The 14,494-nt window shown below is 44.6% G+C and overlaps 1 protein-coding gene across 1 annotated transcript in view; it reads right to left on the bottom strand.

Moving 5' to 3' along the window:
* LOC130115254 (oocyte zinc finger protein XlCOF6-like) overlaps positions 1-11,961 on the bottom strand; it is an 88,412-nt gene extending 76,451 nt beyond the window's left edge. Inside the window, exon 1 of the mRNA XM_056282869.1 lies at positions 11,592-11,961. Coding sequence (XP_056138844.1) covers positions 11,592-11,961 — 370 coding nt within the window. The remainder of the gene's footprint in view (positions 1-11,591) is intronic.
* Positions 11,962-14,494: the final 2,533 nt, after the last annotated feature.

The following is a 14,494-nucleotide window of genomic DNA, read 5'->3' as shown; positions in this document are numbered from 1 at the left end:
CAGGCAAGACTGCAGAGACGGGGAACGTTAGCACCATCTAACATTAGCTAGCTATCTTACTTAGCTAGTCAATCTGCAGTCTGCAAAAACACGACACGGTACTAACGTGAGCTGTCTGTAGCCTAGACAGTCAACTAGCTTTCCCAGTGCGCTCTAATCAGCTGTAGCTTGTCGTAGCGTTAGCTAGTTAGACTGGGTTGGAGCATATCAATAATTCAGTTGTAAGATATTTATTCATTTAAATGGTTTAATTGGTATTAGTCAGTACACTAAGATAAACTGATACCATAGCCTACAAATTGTGATGATAATTAATACAGCTTTCTGTTTTGTTCTCTTTCTATTTTAGTACCAAGCAAAGGCGTGTGGATGAGTTCATCCTGAAGAGAGGCTCATGCACCCCTCAAATGGCTGGAGTCTTAACAGAGAGCATCCTCAACATGCTCGTCAATGACATGAGACCAGTATCCATGGTTGAAGATGGGGGATTTAAGCAGATGGTCACCACATTCCATCCAGGTTACACCTTACCCTCCAGAACTCATTTTACTAAGCTTATGGAGGGAAAGTATGAAGCTACTTTAGGTAAGGTTAAAGATGCTCTTAAAGCAACCAAGAACAAGATTGCCCTGACAACTGATGCCTGGACCAGTGTCGCGACAGAGGCATATCTTGGCATCACCTGTCACTTTATAAGTGATGACTGGGAGCTCACTAGCTTCTGCCTTACAACCATGCCACTCGAAGAACGGCACACTGGACCCAACATTGCTGCATGGATTGAGCAGGCTGTGGAAAGGTTTGAGATCCCTCCAAGCAAGATTGTGGCAGTTGTTCATGACAATGGCTCCAATGTCGTACTGGCTGCAAACATCTTGCAGGAAAAACATGGGTGGGTGTCTATCCGCTGTTCGTGCACTGAAACACCCTCAGATCAGTAAAGCACTGGGAGCAGCGACGTGTCTCGTCGAGCACTTTAAAAGGAGCGAACTGGCTTCAAGCAAGCTTAAGACAAAGCAGAAACAGATGGGGACCCCGGAACACAAACTTGTCCAAGATGTCTCTACCAGGTGGAACAGCACCTATTATATGGTGACTCGCATGCTGGAACAGAGATGGCCACTGACTGTGACTCTGTCTGACCCGGCAGTAACACAGAGAGGGAAACAATACCTAGACCTCAAAGCTGATCAGTGGACCCTGCTAGATGAACTGGCCAAAGCTCTCCAGGCCTTTGAATGTGCCACTGTCTACTTGAGTGGTGAAAGCTATGTGACAGCCCCCGTCCTGCCTCCACTAGTCAGAGGGCTTTTGAAGTCCACCCACACTGCCTATGATACAGCTTCTGTGCAGGCCTTCCAGGCGGCTGCTTCAGAGGAGACCACTGCACGCTGGTCAAGAGAGGTCACCATCACAGATGATGACCCAAGCAAACAGATCATTGCAGCTGCACTAGACCCACGATTTCGAAAACTGAAATTCTGACACCGGAGGAGAGGTTCAGTGTTCAGAATAAAGTACAAGCTCTGGCCCTACAGTCCAAGGATGGGAGTACTGTGAATAACCAGCACACCAGTAGGAATGAAGAAGCCACAGCAGCATCAGCTGACAAGGATGCCACAGACTCAGCTGAGGGAACTACAAATAGGTCTGTTTCAGCTCTCGATTCACTGCTTGGATGTGACTCAACAGACAGTGACAGTGAGACCAATGATGAACAGGATGCGCGCAACCAAGCGATCAGTAATGAAGTGCTGATGTACTTCGGAGAGCAGCCCCTCTCAAAGACAGAAAGTCCCCTGTCTTGGTGGAAATTGAATGAGGCAAAGTATCCAACCCTTGCATCACAAGCCAAATCGTTTTTGTGTATTCCAGCTACTTCTACTCCCTCTGAGCGTCTCTTCTCAGCAGCTGGGAACATCGCCTCAAAGAAGAGAGCCAGCCTCACTCCAGAGCACGTCGACATGCTCACGTTCCTGCACTGCAATGTAAAGTGTTTATGAACTGCAGGAGATCAGAGTAAGACACACATATACACACACACAGCTCCTCTCACTCACACACACCAAACAAAAGACCTACAGGTCTGTCTGAGCTGACTCATTCTCCCCTCCTGTTGGAGATGGTGGAGCCTAGTGAGTGGATCCACGTCCCCCTCCTGGACCAGGTTAACAGCCCCATCAGAACCGCGGTGCTGGGGCAGAGGCTGCTATTTTGAGTTACTTTTAAAACATTATTTGCACATTATCTTTACGTTTTGACTTGCACTTTAATTTGTATTATTTAATTTATTTATTTAGTTTTTATTATGATTGATAATGCATTTACTTTCATTTGTATTATTTAATGTATTTATTTAGTTTTCATTATGATTTATGATGCATTTGATTAAACAAGTAGCTCCAAAACAAGTTCCAAATTCAAATGTTTCATGAGTCATTATTTTAATTCGCTATAGGATCATGTTATGTTAAGGCAGAGAGACAAAGGGCGACATTCACAAGTGTGCAGACTTAAGCATGTGAGGTAAAACGTGCACTGGAGCCCGGAAGAGGATCCGCGCGCTCAGGAAGCAGAGATGGAGGGTGTGAAAGAAATAATCGTTAGATTAGTCGACTAATCGAAAAAATAATCGACAGATTAGTCGACTACCAAAATAATCGTTAGTTGCAGCCCTAGTCAGCACAAAACAAGCTCATGGAAAGAAAGCACAGGATGTGGTTCTGAAGGCAGATAGAAACCTTTTCAGTCACATGATCCTGGTGGCTGAAAGCAGGAAGGTGAATCTGAAGGATGTCCTTGCCTACCCATTGGGCCCACTACCATGGGCACTGGCAAATGCTGATGGGTCCTTACGAAAAACAAACAAGGCTGCACTTGCCAGAGAGCTTGAAAAGAATGTATCTCCTGCAGAAGACATCCCAATCCCATCTACTTCCATCATTGATGGGATGAGCCTGGTCCAAAAAATGAATGGCAACAACAAAACCTTTGCACAGGTGGCAGAGTCAGCCTTGACCCAGGTCCTCCATGAGGGAGCACAGAGTGGGAGGATTGATGTTGTTTTTGATGTCTATCACCAGACTTCGATCAAAGATGCTGAACGACTGAACCGGGGTGGAGACATCACTCTCCAGTACAAGAATCTTGCAGGGGGACACCACGTCCAGCAGTGGAGAAAATTTCTGTGCAGTTCCTCCAACAAGACCAGTCTCATCAAGTTTCTGGTGGAAGAGTGGAAACTCCCACGATACAGAGCTATGCTGCATGGCAAGGTGTTGAACATGACCTGTGAGGAAACCTGCTACAAGTTGACAGAAGATGGGTGTGAGGAAGCAGCAGAACTGCACTCCACACATGAAGAAGCTGACACCCGTCTGCTCCTGCATGCATTGCATGCAGCAAATGCGGGCTCAAAGTCAGTTATCATCACAGCTGAGGACACTGATGTCATGGTGCTTTGTCTTGGCTTCCAGAAGGACATCACCTGTCCCATCTACCAGAAGTGTGGGACTCAGAACCGCACACGGTTTGTTGACATCACCAAACTGGCAAGTTCACTTGGAGACAGCATCTGTGACAGCCTAATTGGCTTACATGCCTTCACAGGCTGCGACACTGTCAGTGCATTCGCTGGTCGAGGGAAGCTGAATGCCCTGAAGATAGTGAGAAAGCACACTTCCTGCCAAGAGACTTTTAGTCAACTGGGACAGACATGGAATGTGAGTGATGAGCTGTTCCAGAAAATTGAGCAGTTCACCTGTCGGATGTATGTTGCTAATAGCAGCACTGCTGAGGTGAACAAACTGCGTTACCAGCTCTTCTGCACCAAAAGGGGAGAGGTTGAGTCCAGCCAGCTGCCACCATGTAGAGACTGTCTCTTTATGCATGTTCAACGAGCCAACTATCAGGCAGCAATATGGAAGTGCTGTCTGGAGGCTAACCCTGTGGTGCCAAGCCCTACTGAGTATGGATGGACAGACGATGAAGGCAAGCTGGCCATTTACTGGATGCGCTCCCCACCTGCACCAGATGTGGTCTTGGAAATGCTAACATGCAAGTGTGTGCATTCATGCAAAATGCCAAGCTGCATGTGCCTGTCAAATGGACTTCCATGCACAGACATGTGCAGGTTACAGACCTGCAGTAACCAAAAACAGCAGGATGGTCCAGAACTGGACTTTGAACTTGGGGAGTCAGATGATGAGAGAAACGATCAGTTTGATGAATGACAGTGTGATGATTCTGATGGTATTACTGTGGTAGTAGTCTATTGATGCACAGGATGTTGATTCTGGACTTGGTTACCCAGAGCTTGATAACAATAATGTAACCATATTCACATATACCCATTACCCTACCCATTACATATACCCACTAATGATATGGGATTACATGTATCATTGACTAAGTATATGTAAATGTCAATGTTGTTTAAAATATTAAAATAGTTCATTACCTCACTATGGTATTCCTTTTTATCATGTATTTTGATTGTGTATTTAAACAAATGTATAGAGACCAGTTTGTGACCTAACTGGCTTTGGTCTAGTTCTCATTTAAGGCTCACAATCACCTCACACAATGAAATAGTATGGGTATATTATACATTTTCTGAATGTTTACAGTCCTGTGAGTATTCCAGTTTTTGTGTTTTGTGTCCCTGATATTCCTAGATGCCACAGGGCTAAAAGAAAGTATATAGTTTAGGCGAAAATTGCAGAAAGATGTGTGTTATTGACGGGTTGAAGAGCTCAAGTGACCTCTATATTTGTGAGAAATATCCACAACAGGGCTTGAATGAAAGCTAAGAAGGTCCCCTTTAAAATGATACCAAAGACAATATTATAGAACATTGAAAAATGTCCTGACCATGAGGCTAAACCAGGATATGCACCAGCGTCTAAAATGCAATTTAGTTTAGCGGGTGGTTAACTTCATGAGCTGATAACTGTGATACAGCTGCCACTCAGGAATGGTTATCATACCAAAATATCATCTACAGACATGGATCCTTTCAAAAATTATAATTAAGTTTTGCCACCTTGAGTGTGCCGAAATATCGTCTGGCCCATGGACTAAAACCCGGAAAATCGCACCCTGGATTTAAGTAGTTTTCTGTTTTCTAATTTTCAGATTTACAAAGTTGAGACATAAGTAAGCTTCACTAAATTATAATAATGATAAAAGTGTTTTTTTAAACTTGTGTTCTTTATATCAATATACTCTGTGTCCAGTGGCCTCAACATTTATCTACTAAACTTGCTAACAAACAGACGCCGACAGGCCGTCGGGAGCACCGGGACATTTCCAGGTGACCTGGGGGTTGTTTTGGACTGTCCTGAACAGCCAACTTGACGAGCGATAATAGCAAAAATAAACAATCAAACAAACAAACAAACAGGACTGAGGAACCTCTGTGAATTCACGCATCAGGGTGCGCGCACCAAAAACCACGTCAGCACGTCTCTCGGCGACGCACATAGCAACCGTCTACCTGCTTCTCTAACGACTACATGTTAAGGAAAGGTGGAGCCAAGGGACAGGATAAAAGAGAAAGACCCTTACGACGGACGCAGCTAAATGCCATAAAATAAGCGGCAAAGTAACGGGCGGCGTGGCTCAGGAAGTAGCGCGGATCATCTAGTAATCGGAAGGTAGCAGGTTCAAGCCTCGGCTCCTGCGGAGAGCGTGTCAAAGTGTCCTTGAGCAAGACACTGAACCCCTAACTGCTTCTGATGAGCAGAGGTTGGTGTTTTGCATAGCAGCCTCCACCACCAGTGTATGAATGAACGGGTGAATGTGAGGCAAACACTGTAATGCGCTTTGAGTGGTCGGTAGACTGGAAAAGCACTATATAAATGCAGTCTATTTACCATTTATCATTTAAGCAACACGTTCGCCAGTAAGGGACCTGTCAGTCAAAAACACGCGCTAGAACACGTGGCGAACACGCACGCAAACAAACAAACACACACACACAACTGGAACTGTCCTCCCAGATGAACATAATGGCCAATATTATAACCCGCCGGGTACCCGTTACAAAAACAAACAGGGTTAGCCTACAAAATTAGTGGTCTGGTGTTTTGATGCATGCTCAATAATCCAGGTAATAATCTTCAAGGAAGGTTGAATCAGTTTATCTGATTCAGCAGGTTCAGCGGTCTGTCTGGTGGTTTTGCTCACGGTGGCCTGGGACGGAGTCAAATTCCCGGCCTGACTTATTGTTTCAGCCCGCCCCGCTAACAAAGATCAATTTAGAAAACATTGTGATAACAATGATCCTGGTGAAATTAACTAAAAGAACAGTTTGGCCAGTTTATTCGTACAAACCTGATTTATATATCCGTACTTCAGGCTTATAAATGGCGTCCAGCAGTTTCCTCTGACGATAATTTTCCTCCTTTAGACGTAAGATTTCAGCCTCATAATCTGCGATCCTTCTTTCAAACTTCAACCGTATTTCAGTGATGGGCTGATCCATGATTGATCTCAGCGGTTAAACAAACACATCTTCAGACGACGACAAATTCCATCTCCTGAAGTCCCGATGTTGTTGTTAATGTTATTTTTCCTTCTTCTTCTTTGTCTTCTTCTGCTTCTTCTTCGTCTTTAGGATTATTGGCGACTGGCAAATAACGATTTGGTGCAGTACCGCCACCACCTGGAATGGAGAGCGCTCAGACGCTTAAAAAAATCATGTCTTCTCAATTGAGCTAGTTATTTTACAGCTTTCTCTGTGGGACTAAAAGCCTCAGCAGTGGCTGCACACCCTCTTCAGAAACTCCTACAGCACCCTGCAATGTCCTTGTTGCATCTACAATTCTGTCAATTCTCTAAGATTTTCTTTCTACTCCAGCACTACAGTTAATTGCCATTGCCAAAAAGACCATTTGGTCCTTACAAAAGCAAAACTCAGCATGCTTTTTAACTGACTTGTCCACCTTAGTGTCTTGTCTCACATCATGCTCATGCCTTCTCTCCATTCTTTTAGCAGCTTCAGCATACAACCATCTTTTTTTTGGAACTAATCTTATTCACTTTCTCTTCCTTAATCCCCTTTGTACACTGTGCTGACCCTGTATAATTATTTCCGTTTCAGTGCAGGCACTTTTCTTGCACTTTCTCCACTTCACAATTTCCCCCACATTGCAGTTGTCCTTCCCATATCTCCCACACCTTCTGACTCCCATTACATACTGCAGCAACATGTCCATATCATTGACGACGAAAACATCTGACAGCGGCTCTCTCATATGGCCTAACCCTGTAACTCACATAATAAAGTTACACTCTTTCCAGCAATTTCCCTCAAAGATCAAACACACAGAATTACTGCCCTCCTTCTTCCTTTCTTGGAATCTAGTTATTTACTTCTATCCCCACACACGCCTGCAACATTACGAAATGACAGCTTCTGCTGACAGCAGCACACCACTTATCACTCCCTTCTTCTCTGCTCTTAATCCAAGTGACAAGCAAGTTACACAGAAACTCCTAAATATCTCGATCTTAGGGGCTCCATCTCTCTGACACTTTGAGATACAATCAGTGATAACCATCCCACTTCTAGTTATCCCGATTGATCATGCATCGCTTGAGTTTCATCCCTACAAACTTTCCATCCTAAGATAAATGGGGAGGGTTGCGTCAGGAATGGCATCCGGCCTAAAAACCTTTGCCAAATCAAATATGTTGATCAAAAATCAGATTTCCATACCAGATTGGTCAAGGCCCGGGTTACCAATGACCACCACTGGTACTGTTGGACAGCAGGGTGCCCGTGGAAACTATGCTACTGTTGGGCGAAGGAGAAGGAGAGGGGGAAGGCATGAACAGAGGCAATTAGAGAGGAGAAAGGGTATGAGTGTGGAGGTGAGAGTCGGGAGTGGAATGAGGAAGTACAGCAAAGTATACAGAGAAAGAGGTTGGCAAAGAAGTGGGATAGTCAGAGAGATGAAGAAAGTACAGAAGTAAAAGGAGATGCAGTGTAAAGTGAAAAGAGAGGTAATGAAGGCAAAGGAAAAGGGGTATGGTGAGTTGTATGAGAGGTTAGACACTAAGGAAGGAGAAAAGGACTTGTATTAGACAGAGTACTAGACTTGTACTAGACTTGTGGCTAGACAGAGGGCCCGAGCTGGGAAGTATGTGCAGCAGGTTAGGGCGATCAAGGATAGAGATTGAAATGTGCTGACAAGTGAGGAGAGTGTACTGAGAAGGTGGAAGGAGTACTTTGAGGGGCTGATGAATGAAGAAAATGAGAGAGAAGGTTGGATGATGTGGGGATAGTGAATCAAGAAGTGTGGTGGATTAGCAAGGAGGCCATGATGGCAGCTATGAACAGGATGAAGAGTGGAAAGGTGGTTGGTCTAGATGACATACCTATGGAGGCATGGAGGTGTTTAGGAGAGATAGTAGTAGAGTTTTTAACTAGATTGTTTAACACAATCTTGCAAAGTGAGAAGATGCCGAGGAGTGGAGAAGAAGCATACTGGTACCAATTTTCAAGAATAAAGGTAATATGCAGAACTGTAGCAACTACAAAGGTATAAAGTTGATCAGCCACAACATGAAGATATGGGAAAGAGTAGTGGAAGCTAGGTTAAGAGGAGCAATGATGATTAGCGAGCAGCAGTATGGTTTCATGCCATGAAAGAGCACTACGGATGCGATGTTTGCTTTAAGAGTGTTGATGGAGAAGTATAGAGAAGGCCAGAAGGAGTTACATTTTGTCTTTGTGGATTTAGAGAAAGCATAAGACAGCATGCCAAGAGAAGAGATGTGGTATATATCACATCAAGGATCGGCTCTGAGCCGAGATCAGGTAGGAGTTTTCATGAACTATGATGTTCGCAGATGACATTGTGATCTATAGAGAGAGTAGGGAGCAGGTTGAGGAGAGCCTGGAGAGGTAGAGGTATGCAACGAGGAGAAGAGGAATGAAATTTAGTTGGAGCAAGACGGAATTCATATGCATGAACAAGAGGGGGGACAGTGGAATGGTGAGGATGCAAGAGTAAAGGTGATGAAGGTGGATGAGTTAAATACTTGGGGTCAACAGTTCAAAGTAACAGGGAGTGTGGAAGAGAGGTGAAGAAGTGAGTTCAGGCAGGGTGGAATGGGTGAGGAAGTGTGTCAGGAGTGATTTGCAACAGTAGGGTACCAGCAAGAGTTAAAATGAAGGTTTTCAAGATGGTAGCGAGAGCCGTTATGTTGTATGGTTTGGAGATTGCTGTACTGACAAAAAGACAGGAGGCAGAACTGGAGAAGGCAGAATTGAAGATGCTAAGATTTTCGTTGGGGGTGACAAAGATGAATAGGATTAAGAATGAGTATGTTAGAGGACAGTTTAGGTTGGCTGGCGTGGAGATAATACAATACAATACAAACAACTTTATTAATCCCACTAGGGGCAATTTGTTTGGAGAAGCTTGTGAACACAAAACACAGTAACATACAAACAAACAAATGACACAAACAATAAATAATAACACCCCAGGCAGATAAATGTGGAATAAAATCTATAAAATCTATGAAATTACACAAAAGAAACACAATAAGATAAACTTGATAACGACAATAAAACAATCTGTTAAAAAACACTATGGAGCATTTAATAATTGTGTTGCAACAGGTATGAGTGATTTAGAATAACGGTTAATTTTACAAGCAGGTAAAACATAATGACGCTCTGATGGCAACAGAGAAAATTCACTTGCTAAAACATGTCCAGAAGTAGCCAAAACCATCAAAAAGTCATGCATGTTAGGGTTAGTACTCCTGTCTGTGCCCTTGACTGAGGCATGGCAAGACGAACTGGAGTTGGTCCCTGGGTGCAGGGTGGCTGCCCACTGCTCCTAGCTACACAGCTAGGATGGGTTAAAAATGCAGCATGTAATTTCCCTACGGGGATCAATAAAGTGTCTAAAAATCCACAAAAAGAAAAAAGAAAAAGTTTCTTCTTTCTGTGGGATTTGTTGGTTGCAAAAATTCAATTAACTCTATATGTGTGCAGTATAGAGTGTTGTACAATATGCTCTGAACAGAGACATCTTCACACTAATGTCATACCCAGCTACATACTTGTTCCAACCAGGCCTGATGTTATGTGTATTATTTTTGTATTTATAGTAGGGCTTACTACCTTCATACAGAGCACTAACAATATCATCATACATGCAGCAGAGATCTCGCTTATGCCTTATATCCTTACAATTAATGTCTCTGCACATAACTGCATCTCTAAGCAGATGTATATTACCTAAGGTTTCATCTGTATGAGCACGATAGGCTACAATGTCCTCCTTTGTAAGAGTTGACCAGTCCAACCTTTCTGCAGTATTACTATCTCCATTACTAGACAGCACAGGTAGATGTTAAACATTTATAGCCATAGCAAGAGGTATGTAATCAGCCGTTGCTGCCCTATACATAATACCCATACTCCCCAACAAGACATGTGCATCAGCTTTGCAAATACAGTGGTCCAGCCATGACGTAATGTGCCAGGCCTCACTTACGTATGTAAAAGTATTTGTAGGCAACAAGACTTTGCTTGACATTATAAGATTATTATCTTGACAGAACTGAACCATGTGACTAGCAAATAACAAATTCCTGTCTGAGATATCAGCATTCAAATCCCCAATGACATATACACTGGAAGAAGTATTATCTTGAATAAAGGAACTGATGAATGCAAGCCTATTTAAATTTTCATCCTCATTCTGCTGGCATTCATAGGGTGTATACACATTTAGGATAAAGAATTCCCTGTCATTGTGAGTAAACTGTATTGTAATGCACCAGTCAACGCCAAGCCTAACCACATCTATCAATGAGTCGAGCTTCTTATTCCATAGAATAGCCCCCCCCCGCCCTCCCGGTATCCTGCCTCTGACTATTCCCACGCCAAGGTCAGTTGTAGACTCCCCAGCCCCATGACAGTTCTCATTGAAGGAGTTTAGTTTTCCACCTCTTGCTTTGATAAAAATGTCTCTTGCATACATAGTATGTCACAGTTCTCCAAAAGTTTTCCAACAACTATGCGGCGAGCTTTCTCCCCTGTGCTCTGGCCCAGATGCAGGCCACGACAGTTGTATGATAAAACCCGAATGTTCATTTAGCAAGACTAGTGAGTGTTCATATCACCAGCAGGCATACTCATCCGCCCCGCAACAAAAGCAGTGTTTGCAGTGTTTGCAAAAGCAGTGTAACTCCACCCCTGCGCGGCTCATAATAGCGCCGGACAAGTGCCCCGTCAGGCTAGACCTCTGGATTGTACATTTCTCCAACCTCATAGCATTCAGCAGATATTCTAAATGAGCCAAATCAACTATGTACCGAGTCAATCTTTTGACAGATAACATCACGGCCAAGTTTATCTTTAAGATACCCAGATAGTGTCAGCGTCTAGGTGTGGTGTGGACTTGGTGGCAAAAACACTCACCAGCTTCGTCTTTACCACCTTGATATTACTCCTAGCTCCGGTACCAATAACATTACTGGATTTTTTTTCTGCCCAGGATTAACAGTATGTGAGCTTGAGTGAATGCAAACTTTCGCGGGGCGACGTTTCACAAACTGACTCCACATTGAGGTGCCTGGCAGAGACGTTAATCCACCAGGACCCTCTGCTACCTCAGCCTTCTCCACTTCCAGAGCGGAGACCACTGCCGAAGATCCCTCCTCTGCTCCCAGGCCTGGGGCTTCCACCAGTGCAGCCCCAGATGCCATGCCGACTAGGCCGGCGGCTCCATCCATTGTGCCCATGACAGTGGCCCCAACCACCACCACCGACACATCTGGACCATTGTCCCCGGTCAGGTCAGCGGAGCGCTCCAATGCACACACTCGACGATCGATCTTCTCAGGGATAAACCAAAGATCTTTGCTCACATTAGCATGTATCTGCATTGCATGCTTCATAGAGCTGACCTCCACGTACAGCTGCTCCATTCTCCCAAGCAGGCTCGAGACATCCATTTGGAGAATGTCACCAGCGGCAGAGCATCCAAGTAATGAGAGACAAATGTGGGAATCTTCTCTCCACACTTATTCAGTACATTAAGGCAAGATTTTATGTTACGGGCATCTTTCTTAGGCCCTTTGTGGGAAATGAGCTGCTGCGTAGGATGGCAAAGGTTAAACAGTACCTTCCTTGAGGTCTCTATCCACTCGGAGGAAAAATGGCTCTCAACCAACAACATGATCTCATTCTGGGTCAGTGTCTTCATTTTTACAGCCAGGAAACTAAGTAGCTCATCCTCCACAATAATTCTGCCATCTTTAGTCTGATAAATCTCAGGTTCTGTACGAAACTGAATCTGAGACCGGCAATGGCGTAGAGCATCCGCCATCTACATGGTTGTCAATTGATGTAATCGATGGTCGAGTAAAAAAATTTCATAAAATACACAAACCATAAAATCAGTTAAAATGATCCAAGGTCTCACAGAGTTGTTAAAAATGGTTAAAATTTAAAAAATAGGCAGAGGCTCAAACAAACCGCCATCGGTAACCGGAACCGGAACCTGGTGTCCTGGTCGCTGCACTAGCACCTCCTCTGGTCGGTCGGGGCGCCTGCTTGAGGGGGGAACTGAGGGGAATGGCATGATCCTCCCACGTGCTACGTCCCCCTGGTGAAATTCCTCACTGTCAGTTGAAAAGAAGTGGCTGGCGACTCCACATGTATCGGAGGAGGCATGTGGTAGTCTGCAGCCCTCCCTGGATCGGCAGAGGGGGTGGAGCAGAGATCGGGACGGCTCAGAAAAATAGGGTAATTGATCAAATACAATTAGGGACAAAATCCCCCCCCCCAAAAAAAAGAAGCAAAGAAATGGTCTAAACAGCAAAATGAGCTGTTTTTTGAACCAGTTTTTCTAACAGTTATGAATGTTTGTTTTCACTCAGACTTTTGTGGATGCTTAACGAGACACACAATTTTGATCAAATATATGTATTTTTACCATTTAAATCAATTTTTCAGGGGCTTTAAATAAAATATTTCAAAATTTAATGCAATGATAGAAGAGGAGATTAAGAGTTGGCAACCACAAACACTATTAACTAAATGATAGGCAGCCATACCAACGCGTACCCTAGCTCTGCCGAATGGCAGAAGCTAAGCAGGTATGGGCTTGGCTAGTATTTCGATGGGAGACCTCCCGGGAAAACTGAGTTGCTGCTGGAAGTGGTGTTGGTGGGTCAGTAGGGAGCAGTCTTCCCTAGGGTCCTAATATATATAAATAAATAAACCAACCAACAAAAAATCCCAATGCCCCTGTGTAGTGACAGGGACACTTTGCTGTAGGAGATGCCATCCTTTGAATGAGATGCTAAAACCGAGGTCCTGACTCTCTGTGGTCATTAAAGATCCCATGGCACTTATCACAGAGCGAAGTAGGGGGTCCTCCCGTGTACTGGAAAAATTCCCACCCCGAATCTCTCCATTTGGCCACCTAATCATCCCCGTGTAATTCGCTCAATGATTCCTCCCTCTCCACCTCAAGCTGAAGTGTGGCGAGCGTTCTGGTGCAAAATGGATGCCATGCATCTCCCGAGTGGGTGCTACACATTGGCCGTGGTTGAGATGAGTTTCCATCATTCAATGTGAAGCGCTTTGCGTGTCTAGAAAAAGTGCTACATAAATGTAATCCATTATTCTGAAAAGCCATGAATGGATCATCATCAGTGGAACCAGGATCATCACGTAGCCTAGACGTGGCGTTATCGCTATTGTCACGCGAGCGCTGACAGTGAAAATCCATTTCTGATTTTATTGTTTGCACTATAGACTGTTCTCACGTTGCAGCGCTTTACTCTGATATAGTTCAAAAAATGTTTTTATGGGCGTCCGGGTAGCCTGGTGGTCTATTCCGTTGCCTACCAATACGGGGATTGGCGGTTCGAGTCCCCGTGTTGCCTCCGGCCTGGTCGGGCGTCCCTGCATACGCAGTTGGCCGTGTCTTGCGGGTGGGATGCCAGATGTGCTGTGTGTCCTGATTGCTGCGCTAGCGCCTCCTCTGGGCGGTCGGGGCGCTTGTTCGGGGGGATTAGCGCTTCTCTAGCGATTACATTTTAGACAAGTCGTCAGGCGGAATTGACAGCTAGAAGAAAAGGCAAGATGGAGCCGAGAGGATAAAAGAGAAAGACCCTTACCACGGACTCAGCTAAATGCCATAAAATAAGCGGCAAAATAATGGGCGGCGTGGCTCAGGAGGTAGCGCGGATCATCTAGAAATCGGAAGGCCGCAGATTCGATCCTCGGCTCCTGCGGAGAGCGTGTCAGTCAAAGTGTCCTTGAACAACACACTGAACCCCCAACTGCTTCTCGTGAGCAGGTTGGTGCCTTGCATAGCAACCTCCACCACCAGTATATGAATGAATGGGTGAAAATGAGGCAAACACTGTAATGCGCTTTGAGCGGTCAGTAGACTGGAAAAGCACGATATAAATGCAGTTTATTTACCATTTATCATTTAAGCAAAAC

The sequence above is a fragment of the Lampris incognitus genome, chromosome 7 (assembly GCF_029633865.1).
Source record: "Lampris incognitus isolate fLamInc1 chromosome 7, fLamInc1.hap2, whole genome shotgun sequence".
Lineage (NCBI taxonomy): Eukaryota > Metazoa > Chordata > Actinopteri > Lampriformes > Lampridae > Lampris > Lampris incognitus.
This window is presented reverse-complemented; position numbering and strand designations above follow the sequence as displayed.